The following is a 27,605-nucleotide window of genomic DNA, read 5'->3' as shown; positions in this document are numbered from 1 at the left end:
TCTAAATCAAAATTTTGGTTTTTTAAGAGACTAAATTATCAATGGTTTCTATGGGAATCAAAATTATCATTTATCCTTATTTTTATCTTAAAAAATATTTATTAATTTTAGTCCTTATTAATTTTAAAAAAAATTACACTCAATAATAATAAACATCTAGTTAAATCACATCAACGATAATTCTAGAATTTAATTCTATTTGTTGTAAATTTTTTATATTATTAATCAATTAGAGCATTACTAGCATGGATATTCCCATGAGTTGCTTAAAATTAAGAAATATTATTTAAAAATAAAAACAAAATGCATTAGAATAGATGACTTAATAGTGCATTACTTAAAGTAAGTTGTTTAAATTAGCAACTTTGCTTAATAGGTTCGTTCCGATAAAATAAAAAAATCATTTTCAGTTACAAAATTAAATTAAACATTTACTTTAATAATTTTTAAGGATATTTACAATGGATAATTACTTAAATAAGTTATTTATTTTAATTTTATGAGAACTATCATGTCACATATTTAAGTACTTCACACAAAATACTGTGAGCACATATTTACTTAAATAAGTTATTTATAAAGAATTTTTATATTTATAATTATCCATTATAAATATAAAAATTCTTTATACTGTGAGCACACATAACCTTACAAAAAATTACTGTCAGCGCATAAAATATTTACTTATTTCAACTTACTAATTAATAATATACTTTGAGTAAACATGTGATGTAATATATATATTAAATACATGGCATTATAAGTAATAATATAGATAACTTTTAAGCTTTATAAACACTAAAATAAAATAAGAAACCAAAGAATTAAGATCAAACTTACTACTTTATATTGAATTTTTTTTTATTTATTAAAAAATGAGCTGCCATGCAGTATTCAGTTTGTATTTGGAATATTGAGAGATCCGAATTGGAAAGCGAAAGGTGACATTTTGAACACATGCACCTGCAGGTCATAAAACTTGATAATTTTTTATGGTCGTGTCGTGCATACATCTTGATCATAGACATATATGGATATGGCTGAGTAATCAATAATATATAAGATTCTTCCACAAAGACAAATCCAATGATGATGGACCTTACTAAGGCCACGTAATAATATCTAACAACTTGAGCCAAAATTCTACTTTCACTCAGATAATGGAGCTTCAAAATCCGTGGCTAAATTTTATTATAGAGATCTTAGCCTAAGGAATGTATACTTTTGTACGGATACCACTTTTATGATTGCTGCGAAAAAATATATATATAACCCCCTTAACTAGATTCGATTTAAATGATTTTCATTCTAGAAGAATATATCTACTATACAATAATAATAATAAATTAGAAATGAAAAATTGTACCCAAAAAAAATACGAAATGAGCTTAACTAAACTTAGTGAAAGCTATTCACAGTTATTTAGAAATTAACATTAAATTATTAATTCACAGTTGATTAATTGAAAACTATTCTTAACTAAATTTAATATCCGTGAGTTGCAAAATTTATTTGAATACAAAAAATAATTAAAAATATAAAAAACTTAAATAACAATATGATCCTTATAAATATCCTATTTTTGGTTCAAGTCTTTTAAATTTTTTGTGCTGTTTTAGTACCTATAAAAAAATGGTTTTAGTCCCAACTATCAAGTATCAACGTAGTGATGTAATGATAATTTTTTTTCACATTTTATTATGTGAGAAATTATCTTAATTTTTCTTTAAAATAACCAGGTCTTTAGTTTTCTTAGTTAATGGTAAAAATTGAAGAAAAACAATATGACATAAAAGAATTATGATTACATGGAATAATGAAGATAAATGGTTGAGTTTTGGATGATTCTTTCATGAAGGAATGAAGATGGAAAAGAAGCAATATCTGCACTTAAGCCATGGAACTTCCAGAGACCAAATGCAGATAGCGCTTAAGTAAAGGAGAGTACCAAAGACCAAGTTTTCAATGATACCAAATGGCGCTTAAGCGAGAATTTATCAGGCTTAAGTGCGATGCTGAGCTTGGTTTAAGTAGATAACACGCCAAGTGAAGCTTCATTCGGTTGTTGAAGTTTGTTGGAGACGATTTGGGAACCAAGAACTCTCTCAAGAGCTTCCATGGCTTCCATCTCCTTCCATTCTTCTTTGTTTTTTTTTTTTTTTTATCTTTTCATGGCTATAAATAGCTAAATCTCCCCTAAGTTGTTGGGATTGGATTGTAGTAGGACTTCCAAGCATCTATTCTCTATGAATTTTCAGATTTCATTTTATTTCAAAGGAACGTGCAGGGTAGTTTTGGGATTCTGTAAGAAAATAAGTTAAAGGAGGTGTAGTTAGCAAAATTTGGGGTGCGGGAAGCACTGGCTTGCAATTTGTCTCTTGACTCTTGAGAATAGCAAACAGGGAGAATTATATATTATGAACATCTACTGATAATGAGATTGTGATTACTCCCCTTTCTTGTTTCGTTTCTTTATAATTTTTTTTTATATAATTTTTGATAATAGAATTGATGAGACAATTTGAAAATGGTATTTACTTGTTCCATGATCTTTTAGCTTTTCTTTGAATCATTGGGTTTATACATTACTTCGAGAATCTTCAATCTTTTAAAAAATGGCAGCAACATACCATTTTTTCTTTCTATAAAAGAATCATACAAATAGAAGGAATTTTTCTTTCTATGAAAAAATCATAAGGTTAATTCCTGCTGTTACACTTTTGATCAAAACAGTTTTACTAATTCCAACCTTTGTAAGTGTATGTTTGATTTGTCGATTGATAGGTTTTAATTCCTATAAATTGTCATTTTTTTAATTTTAATTCTTGTAAGTGTTTTTGTTTATTTTTAATCTTTAAAAGTTTGTATTTTTTTATAGTTTTAGTTTCATTAAAATTTTAATTTTTTCATTTATAATTCTTATAAGTTCAGACTTACAAGGATCAAAATTAAAAAAGCATAAATATTAAAAATAAATAAAATATCTTGAAAAAAACACAAATTCACTTAAACTAAAAATAAATAAAAAATTACAAAAATCAAAATTTAAAAAATACAAACATATAGAAACTAAAGATACTTAAACCTAAAATAATAACATCAAAAGTACTTATACGTATCTTAGTTTTGTCTTCTAAAAAATCAAGAAAAAAAATTCTTACTCCAACTCTTAAATTGCTGTCTTGGTAGGGGTAATGGAATCGAATCTCTACCTAACAAAAACTAACAGTTATCAATGGCGGTGGAACATGGCGGAAGGTTGAAATTTCACCATATAAACACATCATTGTGCCATATGGCGGGCCTCTTCACATATTGACTATGGTCGTTGGCAACAAATTTGCCATGCAATTCCGCCATGACCACTATTTAACAACACTGATCTTGGCTATTGATAAAGTAGAAAAATCAATATCGAATATTAACTATACAATAATGGAAGTGTAACTAAACTTTTCAACAATTCTTTCAAAGACTGCATTTCAGATGCTCTTCTGTTAGTGCACAACAGCCAGAAAATAAAAGGGATAAAATGATAGACAGAAATGCTTAGGAGAAACTGTTCTATTTCTTAAAAGTAAGTTGGATCAAGGAAAGGGAAGTTCACATCTACATTTTGAAAGAACCACTGCTTCCCATACAAGACACTTGAATCATGGTTACAGCTTACTGAGTTTTGTGGTTTCCATTGCCACTTCTATTAATTTCTGTAACTACCAACATGCTTTGAGTACGATCAGAAGAATGGGTTTCTATCCATGTTTAAATAAGTATAAACATCTGAGTCGGTTTTCAAGGACAAATAAATGAATAATCATTTTATCTGCACTGCTCCATTGCTCAAACCCGTGTTCTAGATAAGCACTTATGAAGATGGTCACTACGTTAATATGATTGAGCTCCGTGAAAACCTTGGCATCAAGTTTAGGAACCACAGATCTGGAGTGCTTGCTGCATGAAGATTGCTATGATACTGCCCATTGATATGTTGATGACATTGACTGCATCATTGTTAAGCTGCAGAAAACAGTGAAGTAACCATAAATAACTAGTGGAAAAGTACATCTACATACTTGCTACCATATATACATATTAAGCTGGTGAACAAAATCCCAGCGTAAAAATGAAATCCAGCTTTGAGCATTACTAATCCATAGTAACTCATGTAGATCGGTATCATGTATGTGTATACATACTAGCCAAGCTCAAGTATTCAGTTTGAATTTTCCACACGTCTCAAAATTATTTAGAATTTGGACCAATATTTTATCTAATAGGCAAATTGGCATTTAAGAACGAGGTATCACACTGCTTTTATAAACCTACCCATTTAAATCCTTCCTTCTCTTGAAGTGCAGCACCAATTATGCTCTCGCCAAGATTAGCAATCTGAGCAGCTAGTACACATATAATTGCTTCATGTGAACCAACCTGTTCAATAATAAAAATAAAAAGCAAGTCAGAAGCACAATTGCACAAATTTAAGTTCATAAACTCTTGAGCAACTGACCATAAAGTAGTAGCTACATGTGTAAGGATTATTGTTCACTGACATTGCAGTTGAGGTGATTTAACTGGAAGAGGAAGGAAATGAAGTTGGGGAAGGGTGCCATCCCTTGATAAGTTTCATAATCCAAAAAAGAGGGAATGCTATAAAAAAAACAAAACTAAATGCATAGGGATATTTCTTCATTGACTTTTAAGAATTTTATGGGACCCACTATTATTAATCCCTGCATAGTTTGGAAAAATGGGAGACAGGCTGAGTTCACTGAATCAGTAGGAATCATCATGTTTAGTTGAATAACTTGCATTAAATTTCAGTTTTTAGTTTTAACCCTATGTTAAAGTTCTGACTCCACAACAGAAGAAGGCATTCACATAGTTCTAGAAATAATTTATATTCTATACCTCAAAACCAAAACAGGGAAATGTAATATTATTGAACTCCTTTGTTTCTTACCAATCCTTCCCATAACACCAAATTCCTTTGATTCTCTTTTCTATGAAACCAAACCTTGGCACCTAGCATTGTTTTTCCAATTTCATAGACATATTTAAAACAGTCAAGGGTTGCTGAGGAATCAACTTCAGACACATGCCAAATTCTTTTTTCTCTTTCTCTCATTAGTCAAATGCTAAAAAATTCTCATGAGTAATGATTAAATGTTTTCAAAATGTCCTTTCAACAAATAAGTGCACAACCAACCTCATACAAACACAAAGCCACTACCATAGAAATGTACACCCCCCACCCCCCCTTCCAAAAAAAAGCCCTAATGTGACCACTATTAGCCTTGTAAAAGTTAGCACTTAATCTCATACAAAACCCTAACTCCAACACAACTGATCCTGAAAAGTCAAACTCACCCCAATCCCAACTCCACCACAACTGACCAAGTTAACACTTAACCCTATGCTGAAAGAGTATTTTATTATTTCATAACCAATTTACTAACAGGTCGGACCCCAAATGTAGCTTCCTAAATGCCAAAAGCAATTATATTGTAGGTTTTACAAGCCAAAGAACCTTGAGGAGAGGAGATGAAGAGTCTACTGTCTATCTTGAAGAAAATTATAAGAGCACAATTCAAAATTAATTTATTAGAAGCACCAACAATTACTCTCCCTGTACATTCTTACAGAAATGCTGCATAGAAAAAAAATAGCAAAGCTAGGGACTATGCACTTTCCAAAAATAGGCAGCCACTGCTAACAGCATTTGGGACTGAAACCAATCCACCTCCATCTCTAACGCCAGCATTTCTGAGAAATAAACAACTAACTGACTTATCTCTGGATCACAAACTAACCACTTCCCACAACTTAGAGTATTCGAGCACAGATCATTCAATTGATTTTACTATCTAATTTCAAGGGATGAACTTAATGTTTTGTTCATATTTAAAATCTGTTTGTGGGAATGAGAATGGTCATTATGACGTCTGAAACAGAAACAGAACGATTATAATAAGCCTTGAAGCATATTGGTTTTTCCTTATAGCATTACTTAATTGTAGAATTATATCTAAACTAGCATATCTGATAGGGATTATTTTTTAGGAAATGGTCATTTTTCTTTTCTTTCAAAAGCTCTCCTAGGAAACTGCAAGAGAAAATAATATGTATTCAAAATATGCATACTTGTATACAGAGTCAGGAATAAGTGAAGTACCTCACCCATGAGAAAACTGACAAATGCAAGAACTATGGATGCTAAAATTCCTGCCAATGTTCCTTCAACACTAACAGCCCCTTCTGTGCCTCTTGGGACTATCTTGAAAGTTGTAACTAGGTACCTGGATATTATGCCAGACAGCCAGAGAGATTTTAGAACTGAAATGTTGAAAAAAAACATAAAGTGAAATATATGCATCTTTTAGAAGAACATAGATCTCAAGTTGCCAGGAATAACGAGAAACAACTATAATAAATTCAGACTAAAAATAATATTGGCAATCAAGTAAAATGTACAACAAGCAAACATATTATACAAGGTTATGTAATGCTTTGAATTCACAAGGCAATAGATATTGCCTGCCTAATCCATGTACAGCCACAAATGGAGGGGTATCCCTAAGTTTCCAGTTGGAAAAATTATCAACCAAAATTACAGAATAGCTCAAAAAATGTCTGTGTCAACACAGAATTATGATTTCTTGGAGGGCTTCCATCAGTTCATGGCACAGAACTAATATTAGGGAGTCAAGGGATGGGGTTCCAAGGTTTTATTTAACAGTTTGCGATTTCAACTGCAATGTCATGGTTTCTGGGGTCTCTGTGATCATGTCATGACTACAATTGTGGCCGTATCAACTGCATTTGTCCACATTTTTCCACAACATCAAAGATCACAACAAAACCGCAACTGCAAATTTAAAACCTTGGGGTTTCTAGAAAAGCTAACAAGTAAAAAACCATGAATGCTTCATAAACAGATGTTGACAACAACATAACACAACCAATATTCACACCTGAATTCACCACTCACGTTGTTTTTCCATATGCCTTCCCGATCTCACTTGAGACAGTGTCACTCAACTTGGTACAGAAACTGGCAACAAACCCAAGTCTCCATAGCCGAGAAAATGCCTCTCCCCCAACACCAAAAATTGTGAGGAAAGCACAAATGCAACCAGCAGCACTGGATCCAATAACACTGCCCGGACCCCTTCTTCCTCTTCTTTTCTCAGCAACCCCCTGAGCCACTTTCTGTGCCATTTTGACCTTTGTAGCAGCTGTACCCTAACAAACCCCAAACAAATCAAATCCAAAGAACACAGCCTCAAACCCAGAAGCAAAAACAAGGAAAATCCTCACACCCATTTTCAGAATTGCATAGAACTCCATGAACAATCAGTCCTTCTCTCAAAATTTATCACTTTCCCCATAAACAAAATCTGGAAAAATCTGCACATCCATTTTAAGAATTGCACATAATTCCAAGCAAAACCATTTTTCCCCTCAAAATTAATCTCTTCAAATTAAGTGAAACAGAGAATGTGATCTCCCACACCCATTTTCAGAACTCAATGAACAACTAAATTTGATCTCCACAGTTGCCACTTTCAAACAACACAAGTTCTCAACCACAGAAACAAAAACAAGGAAAATCCCCACACATATTTTCACAACTCAACGAATAACCAAATTTGATCTCAACATCCGTCACTTTCAATGACCACAAATTCCCCACCCCAGAATCAGAAATCCACACCCTTCCCCAAAAAACCCAACTTTGCACTAAAAAAAACACCGCTTTCAACTAATAGCCAAATTTGATCTCAACATTCGTCACTTCCAAAGTCCACAAATTCCCCACCCCAGAATCAAAATTCAACCAAACCCGCACACCCATTCCCAAATTCCACACCACTCCCCAAAAAGCCCAACTTCACACTAAAAAAAAAAAACCACGCCTTTCAAAACAAGTTCAGTAAGAAAGAAAAATAAGCTCACAATAACAAAGTAGGTGGCAACGAGGAAGAACCCAGAGGGCCCAAAAGCGCGCCAAGTGAGCGTCCCAAGCAGAAACGCAGCACCGATCCCGGAGAGAGACAAACCAGAGACCAAAATCGGAGACCCCAAGAGGAATATAAGCGCGTTGCTGAGAAGCGCAGACTGCCACGTGGCGGGAGACGATTGGACGAGGGCCAGTGCCCCTCCAACGGCGTCTTGGATGCGCGTGGCGTGCATGGTGCGAGGGAGAGGGCGAAGAGGGTTGAAAGAAATGGGTTTTGGAGAGAAAGGGGAAAGGGAGGGTGTGAGGTGAAGGAGAAAAGGGTGGAAAGAAAAAGAAGAAGAAAGGGAAGAGAGTGGGAAAGCGTGGAGAGTGGAAAATTTGTAGGGCGAGGGGTGGCGTAAATGGGAAGGGGAAGTGAGTGTGGAAAGGGGGAGAGGGTTACTCCATGTTGCCGATTCCATGGGATGAGTGTCACCCTCACTACACCACCTAAAATCACGAATATCATGTCATTGTTAATTATTAATCTATTTAAGTTACTTTTTAAATAATTATACATAATCATTATTTATCCTTATGATGCTTAATTATATAATATTAAATTAACTAAAACCATAATATATAGTAAAAAAATTATATGTACTTATCATAATTAGTTGACAATAATAATTTTTAATTTTTCAGCTATGATTATGGTTTTAGTTTATTTCATATTATATAACTATGAATTAATTTCGAATTATATGTACTTATCATATTTTTGAATTAATTTTCTAATTAAGTAACATTTAAAATACTTATTAATAATATGTACTTATCAAATTGTCAATTAATTTTCTAATTATATGTACTTATCATATTTTGAATTAATTTTTAAACAAATTATATGTACTTATCATATTTTGAATTAATTTTCTAATTAAGTTACATTTAAAATACTTATTAATAATATGTACTTATCATATTTTCAATTAATTTTTTAATTATATGTACTTATCATATTTTTAATTAATTTTATAATTAAGTTACATTTAAAATACTTATTAATAATTATCTTTATTGATAATCATTATTTATCATTATGTTGGTTAATTATATAATATTAAATTAAATAAAACCATAATATATAGTAAAAAAATTATATAGTAAAATAATTTTTAAATTTTCAACTTATATTATGGTTTTATTATGGTTATTATTAATTATTAATCTAATTAAATACTTATTGATAATTATTTACAAATAATTATTTTAAAATATAAATTTATATATAAATAAATTGATAATATTAAATTAATATAAATAAATTAATATTAAACTTTATACGTCAGTGCTGACGTAGGCACCGACGTAGGAATACGCTATTTCTAAGTTGTTGCTTGCATCAGCACTAGAAAATAAAGCTTTCAACATCGGTCGTAGAGTAACCGTCGTTGTAGAACATATGATAAACGAAGTCGTGCTTACGCCAACAACGTCGTAGAAAGTAAAGCTTTCCACATCGATTGTAACATAACCGTCGTCGTAGAACACGTGATAAACGAAGTCATACTTACGACAACATCGATGTAGAGTGCTTTCTACATTGATTGTCGTAAGCACAACTTCGTTTATCACGTGTTTCTAAGACGATCCTTTTACGACCGTCGTAGAAAGATTCACCCTCTACAATGTCATTAATTTCAAAGACGCGCGTCCACGTCTTTGAAAGACGTTTACCACCGATGTAAAATGTTATTTTTCTAGTAGTGAAATGATTTTTTTAAAGAGAATATTGTTCAAATAATTTCAATCAAAATTAAATTTTGAGAGTAAAATGACCAAAATGAATTTTAATATTTATATACATTTTTTTATAATTATTTTTATTTATATATAATTAAAATTAAGCCAATATTATATACACTATTTTAATGATTTATCACACTAACGGTATTGTATTAGTACAAAGGTAAATTAGATAAAATGTATTAAAAAATATAGTAGAATTTTTAACTATAATTTTTTATTTTGATAGATTTAATTATATTTTAAATCAATAAATAAATAATAAACATATGCATGAGAGTATTGAAGTGATGGTAAATTAGTCAAAATTCTAGTAGAATTAATTTTGGTAGAAGTAAAAATTACTACATGCAACTTGCTTCAACTCTATGTGCATGTTTGGTTTTACATTGATAAATTAATTTTGAATATATTTTCACATGTTTAGTTACACATTAGAGAAGAATTTAGAATTGATTCTGTGTTAAAGCAATTTTGAGTAGCTTTTGCATTGAGTCCAAATTTTTGTATTGAATTTTATTCCCAACTTGATTTTATAACAAAAATATCCAAACATAAAATTGCACCACTTCAAAATCAATTTAACCAAAATCAACTTTGCAGAAATTAATTTCATTCAAATTCAATTTTGTCAATGTTCATCCAAACACACCTTACCATGATTTTTTTCCCATCAAAATTGATTCTACTATGATTTTGAAACAATCTGTGACACTCTCTATCTCGACATACATATAAATAAGAAAAATATATAAAAATGTGAAATTTAATTAAATCAATTTTATTCAAATCACATAAACAAATTCACGTGGATATAAGGGTTACATTTGTTTCACTGTTATCAAATAAAACTTATTAAAAATATTTTCGGCTCAAAACAAGGTTGTCCAAGTTTACAAAAGAACTCAAGTTAAGCAGCAGAATGAAATAAAGTAAAATAATATGTCCAGAACATTATGCAATTGAAATAAAAATTCATGTCTCAATGTCACATTCTATTAGAGCATTATGCCATAACGTCCTCTAGCACAAGATTCTTTAAAGTCATTCACCTAATCATTTGCTCCCATGAACACAAGATTTTAGATCATCATAAGATCCAAACACAAACAACACACAGGGAGTGAGTTATCACATTCCTAAAAAGATAGAGATAAACGAAGACACGCATATATAATATAAGTATAACAAGCTCAACTTAACACACTTTGCATCATTTTACCACTCATTGCGTAACATCACTTGTCCCAAAGATTTAATCACAATATCACATTTCACACCTTCATATTAATCATGTATTCAAAATAACACATCTTAAGTACATTACAACATCTCACACTCAGAATTCATTACGCACTATCACATAACAAGTCACAATGATCATTACACAAGCGTTACACAACAAATACACTAAAATTCAATCTTATATGCAATGTGGTACCATGTTAGTGAAAAACCTCGTCGTACGCCTAATAGTACATGACAAGACATACCACACATTGTTTTGCAAGAATGCTCCAATCGTGTAGGATCGACACATGCTTAAAGTAGTACTTAAACTGAGTGTATTTACCCCCAAGGCCTAGACTCCAAAGAGTTCGTGAGGACCTTTCCCTCCTAATTTAGGTCCAACTCAAAAAATATTTTAATACGCAGACTCTATCTAGGAACTATACAAAACACACAACTCCTCAATTATTCTCAAAATAATTTTAACTCGTTGCGCCTCAGTGATTCAACTCGTCGGGTTCCCACAGTGAATTATATCACAATACTCATCGCGCATTAACTTGTCGTCCTTAAAGGATCTTACAGTCGTGTGATTGTACAGTTCATAGCTCACAACTCAATGCACACAACATCTCAATACACGTGTGACCTTAGAATTTAACACATACTCAACTTGTCACTTACACACAGTTCATCACACTTTCATAATCCAAACACATCATGTTATCAAGCCTCATGCATCATATACATATCATACAATAATAATATTAATATGTTATGTTCATATGACTAATCATCTCCTTAAAGCAAGCATTTAAAATCATATATGTGCCATTGGAGTTTGAACTATGCAATACACACAACTACTCAATTGTTTTTAAAATTATTTTAACCTGTCGTGCCTCAAAGTGATTCAACTTGTTGGGTTCTCACAATGGATCCCATCATAATACTCATCGTGCATTAACTCGTCGCCCTTAAAGGATCTTACAATTGTGTGATTGTACAGTTCATAACTCATAACTTAATGACATCACTTTATACTTCACAATAACATGTATAATCACATTGAAGAACGTATTAATCCCACACTTGTTCACAACACATGTCTCATCACACCTTCTCACTAACACATTATCATATCATGGGGAACAAAACCCCTTAATTAATTTCAAGAAAACATGAAAGAATCAAGAATTCCTAAATTTCTAGGTTTCTAATATTCAAATCCAAACACTCAATTAAACCATCCAATTCACATCAAAGCATCAATTGACCTATCAAACATGAGCAATTTGTAGTTATTATTGTACAAGCAAAATTAAAACGCATAAAACACCCTAAAATTAATCTCAAATTGATCCTCTGAAGATCTCTACACATGTTCATTCTAACTCCAATTGCGATAAACTCATCCCTTACCTCTAAGAGGGCTCACGTGTATAGTCTGGTAGTAATAACGGAATTTCTAACGGTTCCTTAAGATTTCTCAAGTTTTTCCTCTGGTTGCTTTGCTAGGATTTTCAAGCATTAGAGAGAAGGAAAAAGAATTGAAGCCTCAATTTCACTGTGCGAGAGACACTTATCTCTTTATAAACATTATTTCGAAAATCTCAACAATAAAAATGTGAGAAATTGAGTTCCTAAGGTAGTGTCCAAGTTTCAGGACGATCCAATGGTTAACGAGTCCAGAATCATAGTTTTACTGAAACATATTTCAGTGTATGCGGGAAAAAGAGAAGATTTGAGAAAGGAAGAAGAAAAAACGAATTTGAGAGAAAAAAAAGAGTCTAGAGACATATCGTAATTGTAAAAACTGACCTATTATATCTCTATTTATAGTTAGGGTACTACGAGCCTATCATTTATTTTATTTATCTTTATTTTATAAAAAATTATTTTACTATTTTATTAAATAAATAACCAATTAAAATATCACTTTATTTTTTAAAATATTATTTTACTCTATTTATTTTTTAATACTATGAAATTCTTGTTTTAATTAACAAAAACTCATTTATCTCATTTATTTAATTTCTAAAAACTCTATTAATTTCTGGTCCACATGACTAATCATTAAAACTCAATTTCAATCCAATATCTGACCCCAATATATTTACTTAATTCAATTAATTATAAAAACTCAAGTTACATAATAAATATCAATATATTTAAAAAACTGGGGTGTTATGCAATCCAAATATGCAAAATTTGGTCAAAATTAAGATTGACCCACCTCACCATAGTCTACCATGATTTTGAAGGTTACCCAAACACACACTAAATAAAAAACACTACAAATCATGTATTGAAAGGTCTTGATTGAGTAGAATGTATAATTTGTTATAAATTTTTTGATATTTGTCTTTGATTCTTGCGGATAAAAAAATTATAAATCATGTATTTTTTAAAAATTATTATCTCTGTGTGTGATAAAGAATTAGAGTATTGAAAATTGTAATTTTAAGTTTGAATTTTGATATGGTTTTCACGTCTTTAGTTAAGAGTAAATACGGATAGAATTATAACCAACAATTCTAAGTAAGGATAGAGGGAGATGTATATATGTTTTATGGACTCTTTTTGGCTTCAAACAATTGTTCTGTAAAATAGATTTTATTAGAATTTCAGAGTTAATATCCTTCGTTATCATCAAAATATTTTAAAAGTCAGATATTTGATCGATACGTTTATGGTTCCAATAATTTTGGTGTCTTTTGTTAAAAATTTAGAATATCTTGATGATATGTGGTGTGCATAACAAATGACATAAATGATGATGTTTTAGTTTCATGGCATGATAATATGACATGCGAAAATAGCTACATAAATCACCAATATGTTAAAAATGGAATTTTAACCACTGAGTCCAAAACCTTTATATTTTATTTATAACAATTCTTTTGAAGGCAAATCATAAACTTTTTGAGTAAAAGTCTACTAATGAGATTGCTCGAGTGCATTAAGACATGTTCAGTAAAGAACAACTTTTGAAGTGAACTCAAGAAAGGTCTTATAAGAATTCAGAATATTCCAGGCTACTGAGATGAACTCCTTAAGCTCATTACATGAAGAAGAAAGGCTTAGCCATGTGAAGGAATCAATATAAAAAACAAGAAGAATATTGTTCTTGATATATAGAACAATTATAAAGCAATCATGAAAAGGCAACATGTGCAGAATAATTTACATGTCAGAAGAACCATCTTTTGCTCCAGTGACATTATAGAATGAAACTTCATAATGATACTAAGAGTTGCACAAGAAATCTAACATGAAGTACAACAAAATTGTAACACACTCAAAATGATACTTCATAAACAAAAGGGAGAATTATGAAGGAATTACCTTAAGCTCTAAAAATGCGTTTAAGATGATCTATGGAAAGATAAAAGAGACTTATACATTTCTTATGAAGAAGACGTATATAAACTAATATGACCTTCTATATATTCAACAATTCCTTCAAGAGAAAAGGAAGATATATTTCTACTTTGGATATTCCTAAGCTTCCTTAACAAATTATGCAAGAAGATTACTTATCAGAGATTTCATTCCATTGAGAGACAAATAATTAAAGATAGGATCCATCTGGCCATTTTATGGGCTCGTGACTAAACAATAGACATGGATCTTTTATATATGAAGTATTGTAACACATAAACATGTTTCATTAAAATAATAGGCATATAATGTCATTAAAGATTAAAAACATTATCATAATTTCATCCTAATTGAGCTAGAGCTACTGCAGAATGTCATGAACAATTTCATGGATATAGTATTGAACTATGAAGAAAGCGCTCCCATGAAATGTGATTCACTTTTTTTTTTTTATTGGAAAAAGGTTAGGTGAGTTGAGTCCTAAAGATTTATCAGGATTAGAGCAGGTCTTAACGCTCAAAAAAATACTTATAGAAAAATACTTATAAATTATTCATCAATCAGATCTTCATATTGATAGTGGAAATTAAACTTATATCCTTTTGGGTATAAGCTCATTCCTTATCTATTAAACCAACTTTTATTGATTAATGTGATGCACTCTCATTCCTAAAGAAGATCAATATGAAAAGAAAAATATGATCCAACACTGATCAACTTGCTAGTAGGTTAAGAAGAGATTTTAAAAGGTATCTAATATTGCCCTGTCCAGATTTATTTTCTAGCATTCTACTCTACTTACTACCTGTATATATTTGTTCCACACACTTACGGGAGCTGTTTGATAGAACAGAAGATTGGGGGATTTTATCTGTTTAAGTGCGCTATATATAGAAATGTGACATACTCACTTTGGTGAGTTGGGAGATGTGTTGTTGCCTAAGAAGAAAGGACATTTATATTTTGTCAATTTAGTACGTGAGAATGCACGAGAGGTGAGATACAGGAGAGTGGAATAAGTTTGCTCTTTTCATAATTAAATATTAAACTATTATAACATCCTTAAAACAAATAAATAAAAATAAAAGAAATGGCGAAGCAACTTGGGTTATTTGGAAAAATATTAATTGAACGCAATGGTATTCACAGCAAGCAAAAGAAGGATGTAGCTGAGATGGTGGAATTAGTGAATTTGCAATAGTGACAATGACTAACTAACAAATGTAGGTTTATGTATGCACATGATGGTTGATCTAGTGATGAATGGAGAAGAAAAAAAAAGAGATTATGGGTTCAAATTTTTTTATCAACAAAAACTAATAATACTTATAATTAATATTTATTGATAAAAAATGCTTAAATTTCACATTTTTACCCAATAGTTCATAAAAAAATAAAATTGGTGATGGATTGTACTAATGGTTCCTAAGGACTTTTGTTCAGGCATCAATTGCAAATAAGCCCGGTAGAAAGCTAAGTCTAACCTGAATTTTGCGCCAACAACGAATACAAGATGTTTATGTAGGCATGGTGTGTGGAAAATTATATTCATTTAACGTAGTATGGGGTGCAAGATAATAAGGAATTATGCAGCAGGTGCAATTTTATTCCATATTGTCAGGGACAATCAGATCTGCCTTTTGGGCTTCCTGGTTTTGTTCACTATATCTTGTGTTAGGCCTAGCATTTGGCATCATGTTGTTTATTAGGAAGGGCCAGATATGACCTTGTGGTTATTGTTTAAGGTCAATTAGATGCTGTCAGGCTGCTACAGAGGTCTAGAGAAGGGAATAGTAGACAGGCTTAGGCTTGGAAACTAACTATTACACTTTTACTGTTTTTCCTTGGTTTGGTCACATCTTCTAGCGTATCCATTGCTTCTTTGTTTCAATAATATATATCATTTTGCTTATTCAAAAAATTAATTAATTGTTTAATTATGATAAAATTTAACACAAATAATTAAAATAATATATAATCAATTAAAATTATATTTTACATTAAATTATTGATGGTATAATATATACTGTATTTTTTTATCACAAGATGCAGGAATATATAATAGTTGACGTTAGATACAGTTTATAATGATCCTTAAGTATATATAGCATCTCCTGTATAATTTGATCTAAGAAACAAATATTAGGCTCCAAAAAAAAAAAGGAAGAAGAAGCTAAGATTCGAGAATTACTAGATAAGTTTAGAAAGGGGGAATTTTAATTTGACTATTTTATGGACGTTACTACTAATTACTATCATGCTTTTATACAATTCTAATAAACAATACATTTTTTTGTTTGTTGAGATATAATGAATCAGCACAAGATGCATGCAGCCTATACTATAATATCTCAATATTTAGGAAAAGACACAACAAACTTACGTAACTAATTGTTCAGTGTATGAATCCAAGAATTAATAAATGTACATGTGTGGTTTTATCGGCATAAATGTAGCTATAAAAAAAAAATATTTACTACATGTTAATTGTTTGTTCTAAATGGAACAGCTCGCATGGGTTGACCCATGTCAATATCTGGGTTTACACCATTTTCAAATTTCCAATCAAAGCCATTGATTAATGATCCCAACATCAAATGCAACATCCTTATAGCTAGTGGCAAACCAGGGCATATTCGTCGCCCGCCACCAAACGGTGTTAATTAGTTGAAAATGTCGACCTTTAACATCAATCTCTGAACCCAAAAACCTCTCAGGTGAAAATGAATTAGGGTTTTCCCATATGCTTGGGTTCCTTCCAATGGCCCATTCATTAATCACTATTTGTGCACCCTGTGGGATGGTGTAGCCATTGATCTCCACATCTATATATGTTGGCTTTTCTAGGTAGCAAAAGTGGGACACCTGGGTGCATGCGAAAGGTCTCTTTTACTATTGCACTCAAATATGGGAGTCTTGCAATGTCTGATTCCTTAATTGACTTGACTCAAACTCATGAGGGATGAACATCATGTGTCTCTAAAGCTTGTGCCAACACAAAAATATCATGCCACCTCAATTAATTGTGCACACCGTTTTAATATTAAGAACAATAATTTTGCTTTTGACGTTGATCGTTCGTTTGGTTTCCGTTGGTCTCCGACTCTGTCGTTTTATTGGTCTTCGACTTTGTCTTTTTGTTGACCTGTGTACTAATTGCCACCACCACTGCATCTGCATCCCTTGGTGTTGCTTTCACAATAGATTGTTTCATAGTGAAGTGTGTGAACTTGAGCTAAGGGCAAGTCAATAGATTGCCAGTCTGCTAGCTTCACCAGCGACAGCCTAGTTGTTTGAACATAATAGCATGGATAAGTGGTTCACTCTAGTCCATCAATTTAGAATCTAATTCGATAGTTTCCTCAAGAGGTATATATCAGAAAGAGATTGAAATGTAACGTACTAATGTAATAATATCCATGAAGAGCAAATAACGTCACAGGATTTATTTTTCTTAAATGATAATTAAAGTGATGTAGACAATTAATTGGGGTGACACATTTTTTATTTGAGGTCAGCAATTGGGAACTGAAGATTTCCATCCTCTCACGAGTCTTTCTAGGCTTTATATGGCTATAATTTTATTCAATAATTTGAGTGGTAATAATATATGTATCCGTAGCACTCCAATGGCACAAAAAGTTGAAAAAAAAAAAAGAGGGTGAGATCGAGAGAGCTATATATAGACCGATAAACGGCATTGTAAATTGTAAAAAAAGTACAACAAGTGTTAAAGTAAATATTCCAGATGGAGTTGTGTAGGAAGAAACAGTGGTTAGTATCAGTATTGTTGGGAGCAATAGTTTTGAGTGATGTGTTAGGCAATAGTAGTGGTTGCTTCCAACAAGAGAAGGCTGCGTTGTTGGATTTCAAGGCTACTTATCATGGCAACGACTCATTGAAGCTGCGTTCGTGGGTGAATGAGGCTAAGAGCAATTGTTGTGATTGGGAACGGGTCACATGTGATTCCTCTTCTGGTCACGTAATCCATCTAGATCTTGGAAATACAATTGCTGAAAGTGAAATGGTACCATTTGTATATCCACCTGGTGAAATGGGACCATATACGTCGAACATAAAAATGCCTCCATGGCCATATCCATATTGTTCAAAGCACACAAGCCGTTTCTTAAACTGGTCCTTGTTTCTACCCTTCAGGAAATTGACAAGTCTCAGTCTGTCCAACTCTTGTTTGCTGGGATTCATTCGGACGGAAGGTATAATTTTATTATTAATATTATTTTAAAAATTCAAATAATACTTATTAGGACTCAGATTCAGTTTGTTGAAGAAAAAAAACAGATAAATGTGTTATAAATTCTTTAGTTGATTCACACAAAAAATACTTTTATTTTGTTCTGAACATGAACGTACGTGGATTCGGGATGGTGAGACAACCACGCACCCTACCATTTATTGGCATTTAATTTGTCATAGTTCACTTGCTCCACGGTGATATTGTTATTGCATCGGTTAATGAGAATTGTTTTATATCCCCAAAGGGTAATACTAATACTCCTTTCATTTCAAATTGATGGACGTTTTAACCTTAAAAAAAATTCATATTTATTGTTGCTTTTGGTTTTAATAAAACTTTTATTTTAAATTTAAATCTTAATAAATATTATTTTCTTAAAATGAGTTTATGTTTCTTATCATTATGACAAACAAATATTTTTTCTTATAAAAAAGATAAGGAGTATTATTTTTTAACAAATAAATATTAAATATTATTATCTTGAAATACATAATAATGTATTTATAGAAATTAAGAAAGTGAGTAAGAATATTTTAGTAAAATTGACCCATAATAAATATTATTACTCCCCTATTCCCTAATAATTGTTGTGTAAGAAGAAGAAATAAGTTCTAAATAGCTGTTATTTTAATTTTTTTGATATAATATTAATTAATTTTTTAACTTATATCCCTTATAAATTATAAACAAAAAAATTAAAAAATTAATAAAAATAAGTTTAATTTTATAAATTAAAATTTTTATTTTTTTCAATCATTTATTAATTTTTGTGTGTAAAATAATCTACAGTAATTATAACAGGAATGAGGAAATATTGTCTTGGAGTTACTATTATTCTTAATCTGTATGATAAAATCATAAATGTCAATCAATGTAAAATGAAGGTAGTATAAGGTAAGCTAAAATATCATTGGGCTTGATTTTGTGGGCCCAAATAATAAATAAAAGTTACTCAATTTTGCTGGCCACAACAGAGTAGTAATTTAATTAATAGCTTTTCCTTTATATGTGAATGGAAGTAGGTGTGAAGAGCAGTTGATTAAATAGAAAATTTTAAATGAATATAAGATTTTAATGTTTTATATTTTATGTTGTACATGAATGGTTAAAGTGAATATTGAAGTAAAGTTTCAGATAACAGCAAGTCAACATTGAAGAAGTTGGAGACTTTAGATCTCAGTTTCAATTATCTCAATGAGAGCATAATGGAAATTGTGGGTGTTCTCCCATCTGTCAAGAATTTAATTCTTGCTGCTAATTTTATCAGAGGACCCTTTTTGAAAGGTATGAATGCAATTATATATGTACGTAATTATATGTTTCACACTTGGAGATTTTTATACATTCTAATTTGCTTTATTTTTCCTTCAATTCTAAGAATTATCACTTTTACCAAACTTGGAAGTGTTGGATTTGCATATGAATATGCTCGGCAATGGCAGCCACTTTGCAACTCAAGGTACATATGTATGTGTGTATGATGCTACTTTTGGGTATCACTCATAGTCCAAACCACCATTTAATTTGTTAAAGTGATGATGAGCCCATTATTAGTATGGAGTCTTCATAAAACAATTACAAGTAGAATCTTACATAATTAAAAAAATGATGTATATAAATTCTTATTTTATAAGTTAATTTTTAAGTCGAATTAGATCTAGATCCAAATTTTAAGATAGTATAAAAAATTTCTTCAGAGAAAAATAAAAATATTTCTTATATATATATATATATATATTACTTATACCATGTTAAAATAACAACATAATTTTATAGGATCATTCAATCTGAATGACACGTGAAGAATATAAGTCATATGAAGAAAAAAAAAGTATCTCAAATTATTTGTTATTGAGCTGTTATTAGATTACTAACATATGTTTAATCCTATGAACTTTACATTTAAAAGATATTCCGTCTTTAATGTGAGATGTATATGGTAAAGATCTCACCTTAGGGTGAAGAACACCTCATCTCATGAGTTTGACCTAAACAAAAAGAAGATGATATTCTATATTTTAAAGGATAAAATTATTAATCTTATCTCCTCAATTTTAAAGAATGTGAGTTTATTTATTTATTTTTTAGAAGAATATGAGTAGATTTATAGATTATGGTCTACTACAATTTTTTTTACTACTTTAAGTAAAAAATTAATATTGTATATTTATCATTTACTCAAATTTAAAGTAATCTTTCAGATTATAAAAACAAGTCAACATTGAAAAAGTTGAAGACATTAGATCTCAGTATCAATAATCTCAACGAGAGCATAATGGAATTTGTTGGTGCTCTCCGATCCATCAAGAATTTAAGTCTTGCCGGTAACTTTATAGCTAGACCTTTTCCGATAAAAGGTATGATTGTACGTAACTTATTATATTTTTCACATTTTTGTGAGTTCGTTTTGCACATTCTGATTTGCTTTACTTTTTCTTCTTAGAATTGTCACTTCTACCAAACTTGGAAGTGTTAGATTTGAGTATGAATCATCTTGTTAGTTCTGTCACAACTCAAGGTACGTACGTAACTTTGTATCAATTACCAGATTAAAAAATTATTTTAACCAATGTAAGAAAATTTCAGAATTTCTCACAGGACATAATTATAATCAATACTTGTTAATTATAATTAATTTCATAAGATCCTCGATTGTTTGCTCACATTCACCGTGTAATTCGACACTGTCAGTTGACAACACAATATTGTTTCTGCATAACTTTTATTGAGACTCATGCAAAAAACCACACATAAATTGATTAATTTTACACTAATAAAAATTCAATTTTTCTTGTGGCTATTTTCAATCACTTTGAATAATAGATTATAACGACTCACTTTACATCTTAAGTTTGAACGTCCTCAGTGTTATCATTCTACACACAAAAAATTAAATGATTTGATTTATAAAATAATTTTTTTGTTTGAAAAGTTTTAAATGGAAATTAATCTTTTTTTTAGAATGATTTTAATGCATATGTGTATTTAAGAATTTACTCAAATTATTCTGTAAAAAAAATAATTTACACAAATTAAATTTTAATATACGTAAGTTTAATTTCCTTTTAATTATTTAACTTGACAATTTCATCTTCATTATTAATTTTATCTACGTCATTAAATGTTTCAGACGTCAAATAATGATTTATAAATCAATACAAATCCATCCTAACCCTAATTTTTTGAATAAAAAAAACAAATCCATATTTTACACGGGGTTTATACGGACAGATATATGCTGTTGCTGCATTTTATCCAGTTTCAAAAGTCATAAGGCAAAGAAATTATTTTTTTATATTAAAAGATTGCAATATAAATTATGAATAGACTGTAATACTTTTTTTGGGTTGAAAGAATAGACTGTATTATTACACTTTCTAATAAAACTCTCTATTTTTTATACTTTTTAATTAAAAACTTTCTATTTTTTATTCTTTAATACTCTCCCCATTCCTTTTTATTTTCTTTTATGGTTGTTATGTAAAAAACAAAAAAATATAATAAATTTTCTTGTTCTTAATAATATGGTTGAGATTTTTTATTTTTACTTTACAACTAATGCATATATGCAAACTAATTAAATATTAAATAATAAGTAAGAGTATAATTGCCAAAAAAGAGTATTTAATGCTATGTTGATCTTTAAAATAATCAATAAATAGCAATAAAAATCTTTTAAAATCCAACAATTAAAAAAGAACGATGGAGTATTAATTAGTAAGCATTTTCCTTTTAAATTTATAGATACTATTATTAATTACTCCATCCATGATAAAATAATTTTTTTCCTATACTGATTTATACAGATAAAAAAATAATTTTATAAAATTAATCTTATTTTATCATTAATTTATTTATAAATTTTATTGTTCAGTATTAATATTATAAAAGATATAAGTAAAAAAATAATTAATATTACATTAAAAAATTAAAATAATAATTATTTTAAAATAATTTTTTTATACGAAAATTATAACAAAACAAAGAAGTAATAAATTAATTAATGATTTCAGATATCCATTCCAGCACCGAGTTCTATGTATTAAAGAAGTTGAAGACACTCAACTTAGCTGACAATCATTTTGACAAGGGAATATTCAAGTCTTTAGTTGCTTTTCCTTCTCTCAGATCTTTGAACCTAGAATTTAATCCAATCAAAGGGGATCTTGATGACAACGGTATTTTCTGCCTACTTGGTTTCCCTTAGATATTTATGTCATTTCTTTTATTATTATTATTAGATATATATTTCATTTCTAGTGCATATAAATAGTTATTTTTGAACAATATTGTTGAATAACTAAGAAGAATAGCTTTGTTGGCTCCTGTTATATATCTAATGATTTCGTTATAGAATCATTTATGAAATTAACATGGATTCGTGTATGTTTGTTGAGAAGGATGTTAGAAGTTTGTAATTTGTATTTGCTTACTAATAATTTAGAAGAAAAAGCATCAGGATTTTACAGTCAAGTTGTAATACACTTTAACCAGGATTTTACGTGGTTCTTCTACTTTGGTTGCTGCATTTGAAGTGTGAATTAGGAGTTCACAATAATTAAGCTAATAACGTCTCTAAATATATCTCTTTTCATTCTGGTGAAGTTTTGGCTAATCTAAGCAAGCTGGAAGTTCTTCGACTAAGTAACTCAGCTATCACCGGATATTTCCCTAATCAAGGTGAGGAAGTATAAAAATCTTTAATATTATCCTTGTCTATTTTTTTTTAATCGACTATCTTATCTATAGGGATGAAAATGAGTCAAGTCAAATTAAACTTTATTAGGTTTGAACTCGGTTTGAGTTGAGTTTGACTCATTATCAGTAATAGGTTTTTTTTTAAGGGTTTGGTTCGACTTATATAAAAGTCTCACTTGTCCTATGAGCCTATTTAAAAGTCTGCTTAAAGACGCCTTTGACCAATTAATTGTTTTAAAATCTACTAAAATACTAACTAAAAAAAGAAACTTATAAAATATCGTATAAATAATGTACAAATCCAAAAATAATTGATAAACAAAATCATATTAAATTTAAGTTGTTAAAACACAAAGTATATCAAAAGACAATGAAAAAAAGAACATAATATTAAAAAATATATGAACTAGAGATGATTTATATTAATATAGCCAAATAAAAATATTTAAATTGTCTGAAAATGTCTTTACAAAATATTCTTTTCTTTGGAAGTATTAATCTGGTTGTATTATCCTTTTAACTTGAGTCTTTCTTTGTTGAAAATTTTTCATATGCAAGTAAACTCTCTAAACACTTCATCCTGTCATTCATAATGTCGAAAAAATGATTTAAATAATAGTTATTATTATTATTACTTAAACAAGTCGACTTGTCAAACTTAACAAGTTTTTTTATAGTTTGACTTTGATTTTATTATCTAAAAAAAACTTTTAAAAAATTTGAATTTGATCTTTATAGTAAAAAGGTCAAGTCGAGTCGAGCCTTAAATAGGCCGAGCCAAAGACCCTTAGAGGCTCGGCTCATTTCCATCCCTACTTATCTATTATCTATATGTTTTTTTTTTTTACTTCCTACACTCCAAATCTAGTTTATTTATGCATTAAGGAGCCTCAATTCATTGGTTGTTTCTTTTCATTATTTTGAATCTAGGTTTATGTAAAATGAAGCAACTTCGAGAGGCAGGACTGTCATATAATAATCTCATAGGAACTTTGGATCCATGCCTTGGCAATTTGACATCACTTCACTCTCTTGATCTCTGCTTTAACTTCTTAAGTGGGAACCCGGCACCTTTTATTGGGCACCTTGTCTCTATCGAGAATCTTTGCATATCTTTCAATGAATTTGAGGGCATATTCTCATTAAGCATTTTTAGCAACCATTCAAGGCTCAAGAGTTTGCTAATTGGCAATATGAAAGTTGACACTGAAAATCCGCCTTGGATCGCACCATTTCAGTTGGAGCAACTAGCAATTACCTCTTGCAAGTTAAACTTACCCACAAAAGTAATTCCAACTTTCCTTTCAAATCAAAGTAGCTTGAGAGATATTGATTTATCGGGTAACAACCTAGTTGGTAAATTTCCCAGCTGGTTGCTTGTGAACAACTCAAATTTAGAAGAAGTGGATTTATTTCATAATTCTTTCAGTGGACCTTTTGAACTACCCTTTGATCTAAATCATCACATGGACAAAATAAAAACCTTGTCCTTATCAAACAACCAGATGCAAGGCAAGCTCCCCGATAACATTGGATCCTTTTTCCCTCATTTAGTGAATTTTGATGTCTCAAACAATAACTTTGATGGGCATATTCCAGCTTCAATTGGAGAGATGTCAAGCTTGCAGGGATTGTATATGGGGAATAATAATTTTTCTGGCAATGTACCTAATCATATTCTTGACGGATGCTTCTCATTAAAAACATTGATGATGGATAGCAACCAACTCAATGGAACACTGCTGAGTGTGATCAGAAAGCTTAGACTTGTCACCTTAACCGCATCAAGGAACAACTTTGAAGGTGCAATAACAGATGAATGGTGCCAACATAATCTTGTTATGTTAGACCTATCTCACAATAAATTCTCTGGTACAATACCCTCTTGCTTCGAAATGCCAGCGTACTTGTTCTTGCAGGGAAACAGTCTTACCGGCACGATACCTGAAGCATTAATAAGCAACTACTCCCGACCAACTGCCATAGATTTTAGTGACAACAAGTTTATTGGAACTATTCCAGATAGCATATATAAGCTTTGGTCTTTAAGATTTCTTTTATTGGCAGGTAATCAGTTGCAAGGCCAACTTTCCAGTCAGGTATGCCAACTAGAGCAAATCAATATCTTGGACCTTTCGCGAAATAACTTCACTGGCTCTATACCTCCTTGCTTCAGTAGCATGTCATTTGGAAATTTTACTATACCCTTGTATAGTCTTGATAGGCTTAAACCATTTAGCCCTAGACCTGATGTTGCAGAAATGCAACTCACAACAAAAAATTTATATCTTTCATTCAAAAGTGACAAATTTCAAATGATGTCAGGATTAGATTTGTCATCTAATCAATTGACAGGAGAGATTCCACACCAAATAGGAGATTTGCATTACCTCCATTCACTCAACTTATCTCATAACCATCTACATGGATTGATTCCAGAGAGCTTCCAGAAGCTAAAAAACATAGAGAGCTTAGATCTTTCAAATAACAACTTGAGTGGACAAATCCCTATTCAGTTACAGGACTTGAACTTTTTATCTACCTTCGATGTTTCCTACAACAATTTGTCAGGCAAAGCACCTGATAAGGGACAGTTTGCTAATTTTGATGAGGACAACTACAAAGGAAATCCATATCTTACTTGGAATAACAGTAATAGAGGCAGTCTAACAACGCTGCCACCACCAAGTACTGCATTGCATGATGGAGAGGAAAATGACACTGCAATTGATTTCACTGCTTTCTGTTGGAGTTTTGCTTCATGCTATGTCATGGTACAAATAGTGTTGGTGATAATCCTTTGGATCAATCCTCATTGGCGGAGACAGTGGTTTTATTTTGTCGAAGTGTGCCTTCATAAATGCTTTGGTCAATTTCTTGAAGATGTGTTCTACTAGAAAGTTGTGAAATAAATTGTTCATGCATGTTAAATATATATGTTTAATTTTAACAAGAAGTGATGGTGCACGCTACCGTATGGGAATAATGTAATTTGTTTGGGATATTTAATCAAGTGCCTCAAATTCTCGTAATGTATTTTGATCAATGTTTCGGTAGTTTTCTTTTATGCAGTACATCAATTATATATTTTCTTGTGAGATCTTGCCATATTTTTGCTAAAAGGACAAAAACTTGCATATATTATGGTTTGGACTTTGGATTTTAATTGTAAAAGTTCACTCTGAAATAAAGTCCGGCATTTACTTATCCTAGATTTATGGTACAGTCATATGTTTGTCGGTGTAAAATATTCACCGGGTATACTGTTGTTATTATTTATTTATTATTATTTAATAATTAAATTCTTAATATTTTACAATTTCTAGTGACTAAAAACTAACGCTGCTAAATCTTTATTATGGATGATCAACAACAAATTATACCTTACGTGATTAGAATATATAGTATTTTTCATCAGAGCAACCAAGGTCTCGTTGACTGTACAATCTAGCTTCAACAAGTATCTCATCACACTACTGTCGAACAATCTTTATGATTAATAAAAGACAAAAATGAATCTGCAAAAGCCACTCAACAGTGCAAAACCTTCTATGTAGAGGGAATTATATATACAATCAGGCTTTCTTTTCTTTCTGCAGCGATGCTGAGTATATCTCATGTTAAGCATCTGATATCTTAAAAAATATAATTTAGCAAGTGGCGTGGCTTTTATAAGCTTGGTTATGCAGAGATTGTTCTAAGAATATCCATCTAGCTGTTAAATTTGTATGGTGCTTTATATATATCACATTATGAGTTTTAATGCGAAATTCAAGCATTTGCCTTTTCTAAAGTTTGAGGAATGTGCTTTAGACGGTAAAGTGTAATAATAATTATTAATTAGAAAACTAATGATTAAAATTTCAATTAATTTTAGATTTTGTTATATATATATATATATATATATATATATATATATGTATGTATATATGAATGATTTTATACCATTAATTTTCTAATCAACCGTTAATTAAGAAATCAATAGTTAGATTATTAATATACATGTATTTGATTTTATCACAATTTTCAACTATTGATTTTTTAATTAACAATGATAAATGTACTATATTTACTCCTTTAAATAAAAAAAACCAAATTAATTAATTGAATAAAATACATAAATTACTATAAATCTTTCATAGTTTTTACCATGACTTTTACTTTGTGTTTGATTCCCACAAATAAAAAATATTCACTCCCTAAAAACAAAATGTACTTTATTCACCTTCTCGCTTTAGATTACTCCGAAATTCAAACGGAGAGAAACCATAAAACTTACTCAAC

General features: G+C 30.4%; 2 protein-coding genes across 5 annotated transcripts; one reads left to right on the top strand and one right to left on the bottom strand.

Annotated features, from left to right (window-relative positions):
- Window positions 1-3,408: 3,408 nt before the first annotated feature.
- Window positions 3,409-8,458, bottom strand: LOC114380192 (protein VTE6, chloroplastic-like). 2 transcript variants are annotated; one of them, XR_003659680.1, is made up of 5 exons: window positions 7,960-8,458; window positions 6,992-7,245; window positions 6,181-6,299; window positions 4,327-4,431; window positions 3,409-4,017 (listed from the first exon to the last, which is right to left on the bottom strand). XR_003659680.1 is itself a non-coding variant. In XM_028339151.1 (5 exons), the coding sequence occupies exons 1-5, from the start codon at window positions 8,422-8,424 to the stop codon at window positions 3,925-3,927; spliced, it is 1,041 nt and encodes a 346-aa protein (XP_028194952.1). In that variant the 5' UTR covers window positions 8,425-8,458; the 3' UTR covers window positions 3,409-3,924. The 2 variants fall into 2 exon arrangements, 1 of the variants encoding a protein (XP_028194952.1); XM_028339151.1 differs by having other exon boundaries at window positions 6,176-6,299.
- A 9,600-nt stretch (window positions 8,459-18,058) lies between these two features.
- LOC114377951 (receptor-like protein 13) lies at window positions 18,059-26,419 on the top strand. 3 transcript variants are annotated; one of them, XM_028336431.1, is made up of 8 exons: window positions 18,059-18,582; window positions 19,752-19,907; window positions 20,002-20,082; window positions 20,825-20,980; window positions 21,067-21,141; window positions 22,637-22,801; window positions 23,229-23,303; window positions 24,252-26,419. In XM_028336431.1, the coding sequence occupies exons 1-8, from the start codon at window positions 18,114-18,116 to the stop codon at window positions 26,216-26,218; spliced, it is 3,144 nt and encodes a 1,047-aa protein (XP_028192232.1). In that variant the 5' UTR covers window positions 18,059-18,113; the 3' UTR covers window positions 26,219-26,419. The 3 variants fall into 3 exon arrangements, with proteins under 3 accessions (XP_028192232.1, XP_028192234.1, XP_028192233.1); XM_028336432.1 differs by having other exon boundaries at window positions 18,060-18,582; window positions 19,758-19,907; XM_028336433.1 differs by lacking the exon at window positions 22,637-22,801.
- The last annotated feature ends 1,186 nt before the right edge of the window (window positions 26,420-27,605 follow it).

The sequence above is a fragment of the Glycine soja genome, chromosome 12 (assembly GCF_004193775.1).
Source record: "Glycine soja cultivar W05 chromosome 12, ASM419377v2, whole genome shotgun sequence".
NCBI classification, from domain to species: domain Eukaryota; kingdom Viridiplantae; phylum Streptophyta; class Magnoliopsida; order Fabales; family Fabaceae; genus Glycine; species Glycine soja.
The sequence above is the reverse complement of the archived record's forward strand: the minus strand, read 5'-3'. Positions and strand labels throughout refer to the sequence as shown.